Source organism: Amphibalanus amphitrite, unplaced genomic scaffold, assembly GCF_019059575.1.
Source record: "Amphibalanus amphitrite isolate SeventyFive unplaced genomic scaffold, NRLGWU_Aamphi_draft 000934F_arrow, whole genome shotgun sequence".
NCBI classification, from domain to species: domain Eukaryota; kingdom Metazoa; phylum Arthropoda; class Thecostraca; order Balanomorpha; family Balanidae; genus Amphibalanus; species Amphibalanus amphitrite.
In genome coordinates, this window is record NW_024882428.1 from 164,911 (window position 1) to 170,913 (window position 6,003).

General features: G+C 49.5%; 1 protein-coding gene across 1 annotated transcript; it reads right to left on the reverse strand.

The window, feature by feature from the left end:
- Positions 1 to 1,341: 1,341 nt before the first annotated feature.
- Positions 1,342 to 4,673, reverse strand: LOC122368263 (pro-resilin-like). Its single transcript, XM_043342026.1, has 4 exons — positions 4,497 to 4,673; positions 3,595 to 3,802; positions 2,327 to 2,766; positions 1,342 to 2,034 (listed from the first exon to the last, which is right to left on the reverse strand). The coding sequence occupies exons 1-4, from the start codon at positions 4,512 to 4,514 to the stop codon at positions 1,789 to 1,791; spliced, it is 912 nt and encodes a 303-aa protein (XP_043197961.1). The 5' UTR covers positions 4,515 to 4,673; the 3' UTR covers positions 1,342 to 1,788.
- Between the last annotated feature and the right edge of the window lie 1,330 nt (positions 4,674 to 6,003).

A 6,003-nucleotide genomic window follows, 5' to 3' on the forward strand; every position in this document is an offset into this window, starting at 1 on the left:
CTACGGATAAAATAGTTTATGTTTGATGGTTATTTCAATGTTCATTGTTTCCACTAGGCGTGTTCACTTGTTCAGTGTCTTCAATAAAATATCGTGATGAGAATTCTATTATTAACACGCGCAGTGGAAGGGTTGCGATTACTACGCCCAGTGGAAGGGGGGGCGGATGTCGCCCCCCCCCATAAGATCTCAGCTCCCACTGGAGCTAGAAAGACGAAATTTGGAGGGTAGGTGGGGGCTATGGGGAACTCTGTTGTGTGTGAATTTCATGACCCTAGGTCAATATCTTCAAGGTCAAATGAGGTCAAATGTGGTCAAATCTGCCATATTAGCGACTTTTTTGCGTTTACGCGCCGATAACTCAAAAAGTTACCGGCCGATTTTCTTTAATCTTTCACTATACGAAAGAACAAACATTTGTGAGTATGTATAGCGAATTTCTAGTTAATCCAACAATAAATATGGCAGTTAGAAGCCTGCTCAGGGTAAGATGTCGCCGGCTGAAGCGGGATCGGCCGACGCGGAAACGCGGCAATCACAATTTTGTGTTTACACACTCATAACTCAAGTTGTTACCGGCCGATTTTCAAAATTCTTTAACCATATGATTGCCTGTACATTTTTCAGTCTTCTTACCAAATTTGACGAGAATCTAATCTAATGAGCGGTAAGGAGCGCGATGTAAAGACGGAACCGTCCCGCCCCGGCACAGTCTACAATTCAGGCGGCGCGTAACGGCTAGCGCCGGCCGCCGCGCCGCCGCGCCGCCGCGGCGGCAGGATGTTTGACTTTACACTGCTATTACTAGAAAAGTTGTGAACCGATTTTTTTTTACTTCTTGCACGAGAAGATCCGCAATTCAATTCTGGGCAGGTAGCCGAAATTTCACATTGATATTATGCTTGCGGCGCGAGTTATTGGCGAAAAACAGGAGGGGTGGGCGAAATCCGCCCCCCCCCCCTTCCGGCTTCCACTGCGCGTGTTAATAGGCACGTCATAATAATATTTTTTCTTATAAATTAGTCAATGTCATACGATAATGTGCTTAAGAAGATGTCAATTGAACCGAAAATACTGTTTTTTCAGTAATTCTGAGATAACACTATATTTTCGCAAATAAAAGATAATTTCACAATAAACTTACAAGGCCCATCTTTGCTCAATAAATGTTAATTTCAACTTCCATTCGCCTTTTTCTCACGAACGACGATAAAAATGCTTTAATCTATACGATTTAGCTTACACACCAGTTTCCATAGCTACGTAACTAGAGCTAGATACCTAGCTGGTTCTTAATTGGTACCATTAAAAAAACACTAGTTGATAAAAAAAACAGATGCGTTTTAAGGAGATCATTACTAAATATTTATTATTCTAAGTTCTTCAACAAAAACACAACAATTATCGGCCAGCATTTACAACAACCAATTCTAGCAGGTAGCAACGCGTTAAGACCAATAGAAATATAGGACTATTGTCGTGGACATACAATATGTAATATCTCAACCTAAGCCTAAACACCATGAATACCTAAACATTCCTATATGCTATTTTACTTTGAATTATCCAGCTGGAGTCACGAATAAAACTGGCAAGTGACGCCATGCATTGATTTCTGAATGATCAGCACCGGGCCACATTTCACATAACAGTCATTCAGTTCGCAAAGTTCATCGTGCTTCACCTACACTCCGCACAGGCAACCCTCGGTCATGACAACAGGTGACCGAGTGGTGACCCTTCTACCACACAGACGCCCATCTTCTTCGCCCCTCCCTCCCCTCAGCCTCACAGACTGCCCGCCGGCTGCTCGACCGCCTCTCCGATGTAGTTGACCTCCGCCTGGTAACCATCCTGACCTCCCGCGGTGTAGGTCACCACCTGGGTGCGACCGTCGGGCAGCTGCACCTCGTACCGGCCGCGTGTGATGCCGTCAGCCGCCGCCTGCTGCAGACCGAAGGCGGCCCCCGACTCACGTCGTCCGTCCACCAGATAACCGTACTCGTACTCGATGCCGCCGTCTGCGTCGAGGGACTGGGGATAAACGAAAATAGTGAATTGTTCTTATATCAGCGTGACGAGATCTTACACAAATTAAAGAAGTCAGATCATACAACGTTAGTAAAGTTTGATCACAAGCCCAGACACATTTTAAGCAAAAAGGCACCGACATGATGTGGACAGAATTGATCATAAGCATGTCAAGGAATAAATCCTAGTATCATCATATCATGATGTCCTCAGATGTAGGTATCACAGCATAAATAAAACTCGGCCAGAGAACACTGTTTAGCGATGACCGCGCACCAAATCCGCTGCTGCTCACCTGACTATCAGTGTCCCGCACGGGGACACCGGATCCCAGCACTGCGTCCTCCGCCGGCGGAGACAGCTTCCTGGCCCCCCTGCGTCGCGACGGCGCCCCTTCGAACACCGTCTCAAAGGTGGGAAACTGCGGCGGTGCCCGGCCGAGCCCGGCGGCGCTCGTATCGAAGAAGTCGTCGCCGAACAGGTCAAACTGCGAGATCGGCCGCGTCGCCCCTGTCGTTCCGTCGGCATCGGCCGCGACGAACGACTGCACTGTCTGCGGCGGCTGGAAGGAGGCCGGGGAGGCCGCCGACTCTGGCTCAGACAGCGGAGCCGCCACGCGCACTGTGAAGGGCTCGTGGCCGGAGCCGGGAGCCAGCGGAAACACGGGAATCGGCCGCTCCTCTCCGGCTAACTCCAGGTAGACGGGAGTCCGCTCCGGCACCTCCTTGTGCACGACTGGAATGGGGGACAGAAGCTCAGAGAGCGGGCGGGTGGTCGTAACTCCGAGAGGGAGCGAGCGGGTCGCAGGTTAGAGGGGAGCAGGACGCAGCTGAAAGAGAGAGAGAGAGAGAGAGAGAGAGAGAGAGAGAGAGAGAGAGAGAGAGAGAGAGAGAGAGAGACAGACAGACAGACAGACAGACAGACAGACAGACAGACAGACAGACAGACAGACAGACAGACAAACAGACAGACAGACAGACAGAGAGAGAGAGAGAGAGAGAGAGAGAGAGAGAGAGAGAGAGAGAGAGAGAGAGAGAGAGAGAGAGAGAGAGAGAGAGAGAGAGAGAGAGAGAGAGAGAGAGAGAGAGGAGAGTCGCAGCTCAGCGAGCGAACGGGTCGCAGCTTAGAGGGGAGAGCGAGTCGGCAGCGTGCTAATGTTGATCACGAGAAGAGTTCAATTTATACATTGGAGGTGAACTGAAGCCAGAGTAGAACACTTCCATATTAGGTATAGATAAACGGTTCGAGGGCATCGTATTTCGTTTTAGCAAGACAGTTGTGAACTATTGACGTGTTTTCAAAATATGTATAGTTCATCATTGCTGCCTGCGCGGTGTAACGAAATCAATCTGTATTCAATAAACTGTGTGCATGTTCATGTTCCTGTCATACAATGTTTTTTATTATGGGTAGCTCGTTATAGGTACTCTAATATGTGTGTGAGATGTAAATAACTAAATTATATAATGGGGGCACTTCTCAAGGGCGATATTTACGAGTACACGTGCGGCTGGTCAGTAGGTCACCGACACACACTCGCCGGCTGTTTTCACTTGCTCTCACCTGGCTTGCGGCCCTTGGTCGGCCTTTTGCCGCGAACCTTGCCCCTGGCGTGCCCTCTGACGCGACCCCGGACTCCGGGCCGGCCTCTGGGCGCTCCGGCCCGCACTCCGGGTCGGCCAGGTTTCCCCGGACGTCCGGGCCTGCCGGACCGGGCCCCGTCGGCCTCCAGAAGCAGCAGACCGAGCAGCACCACTAGCAGCAGCACCAACTGTGACAGGCAGACGACCAATGTCAGTGGAGGGCCACACGGAATAGAGTTCAGTGATGGTGAATGCAGGTATAAATGGTACACTTCCCGAGGGGTGTTTTTTTGTATTCAACTGACGATTTTTGTTATAACAGAAGCGCGACGCAAACACGCTGGCACCATCATGGGTCGAAAATCTCCAATAGGAAAAAAATTGAATAGTAATATAATAAAAAAACTATGGGAAAACGACAAATGATCCAAATGCCCCCTTGGAGCCCATTACCACAGGCACTGCAGTTGGGCCTATAGTTGGCAGCCTCAACCGCAACTGCGCTAACGAGAATTTATTCGAATGTCGAAAGTAAACTCGCTTATTTAGACACATACTGCTAAGTGCTCCACCATGATTAATTAGTTAAATAGAAGTGTTGCAATAAAACTAAAAGCAAAATAATGGTTTGTATTATTTATAATATTTATATTTATTTTCATATTTAATGACTGCCGGGCCGTTTACCTATGCATACAAAAATTCATTTTTATTTCAAAGCAGTTGCGCAGGGTTAACAGCTTATTCATCCCATATTTCCTCGGCCTACGTGACATTCTACTCGTATATGTGATATGAGATCCTCAGCTGAGCCTACGTGAAAAGGAGCATGCGTCGACTTCAGCTCAACACTCCAAGGAACCAGAGCCGCCGAATTCTTACCGTTGTTCTCAGCTTCATGTCCTTTGGGCACGATAACACACGTCAGTCCCAGTCCCAGCCACTCAGTTCTGCAGCCGCTCAGTCCTGCAGTCGCTCAGTCCTGCAGCTGCTCAGTCCCAGCCGTTCAGTCCGCCAGTCAAACTCCACCGGTCAGCGCGACCCACACCGTCCAGCTTTCTCATCAGCACTGGCCGATTCACGGGCCGACAGTCGACTATGTATAACCATCCGGCCACAGACCCGCCCCAGTAGACCACACTGCGGTGAGAGGAATAGGCCCCCCGGAGAGAGAGAGGCACCCACGCCACTTAGCTAAATCTACAAGGCCACATCATGCAAGATATACGAGTACGCAATTTAGAACAGATTGCAAAGTGTAATAGGTAAAATGTTCACACGACTTATGAAACTATTTGCTTTTATATTATTCATGTAATCCTTAGTTCCTCAATTATTAGCCAGTAGACAGCGCTGTCGTAACACATAGGCGTGACTAATAAATTCAAACACGTAACAGTCACATATTTTTAATAGTACCCGCTTCAAACCTATTTTTATGATATAGTTACTAGGCAGGCGATGATCTTCATAATGACACAATGACGGTCACAATTAATTGTTTTTCTCGGAGATGCAGCATTTTAATCTGCGCGCATGCAATGAAGCACGCCGCACGGCCTGTTCCGGCCCGTATCACCGCTTTCCGGCCGCTTTCCTCTCAAGCAGGGCCGTAAGCGCTCAATCAAGTCTCTCCTCTCCCGAGCGTATACAGGCCAGTTTCTCCCAATCTCACGCACCCTCGGGCGACCGCTGTGGCTCACGCCTCGACCCGGGGCACCGCCCTCATCCGTGCCCGATCCTTTGTGTCACGCAGCATCGGCCGGCTCCCCGCGGCATCGTTTCACTCCACCATGAGAGAGGTTCGAAAACAGCTGAAATTGGTGCAGTTGAATGACAAATAGGCTGCGCAGTTCCCAATCTTTATTTCCGTGTTTGTTAGGTATCTGGCAAGACGTCACCATAAGTATTCAACGTTACACTGAGTGTACAATGTACAATGTACATATATACATGCAACATCTTATGATCAGAGCCACGTGAACAGTTTACGACCAGATAGGCTAGCGATGGAACGCTTGATGACATAGACACCATCGTACCTGTTTAGGTAGGTTCATACTTCATCGCAGCGACTACATTAGCAGGTGACGCAGGCCCTTTACACTCCTCGGTGCTCAGTTCTCGTTGAATTCGCCGCGTGGTCACGTCAGTAGTCGGTACCGGCGCGTGGTCTCGTCCGTATCGGCGCGTGCTCTCGTCGGTGTCGACGCGTCGGTTCCGCGCGAGACGGCTGAGAACGGCAGTCCACCGACATTCAGTCCCCGGACGACGGAGTGTGAGCCACTGGTCGTAAGCCTCCGTCTGCGGACCTGCGACTGCGATTCTCCGCGACTGGCCTTACCGACCACTCGTGATAAGTAAAGACTGCAGGGCACTTGGTCCGTGG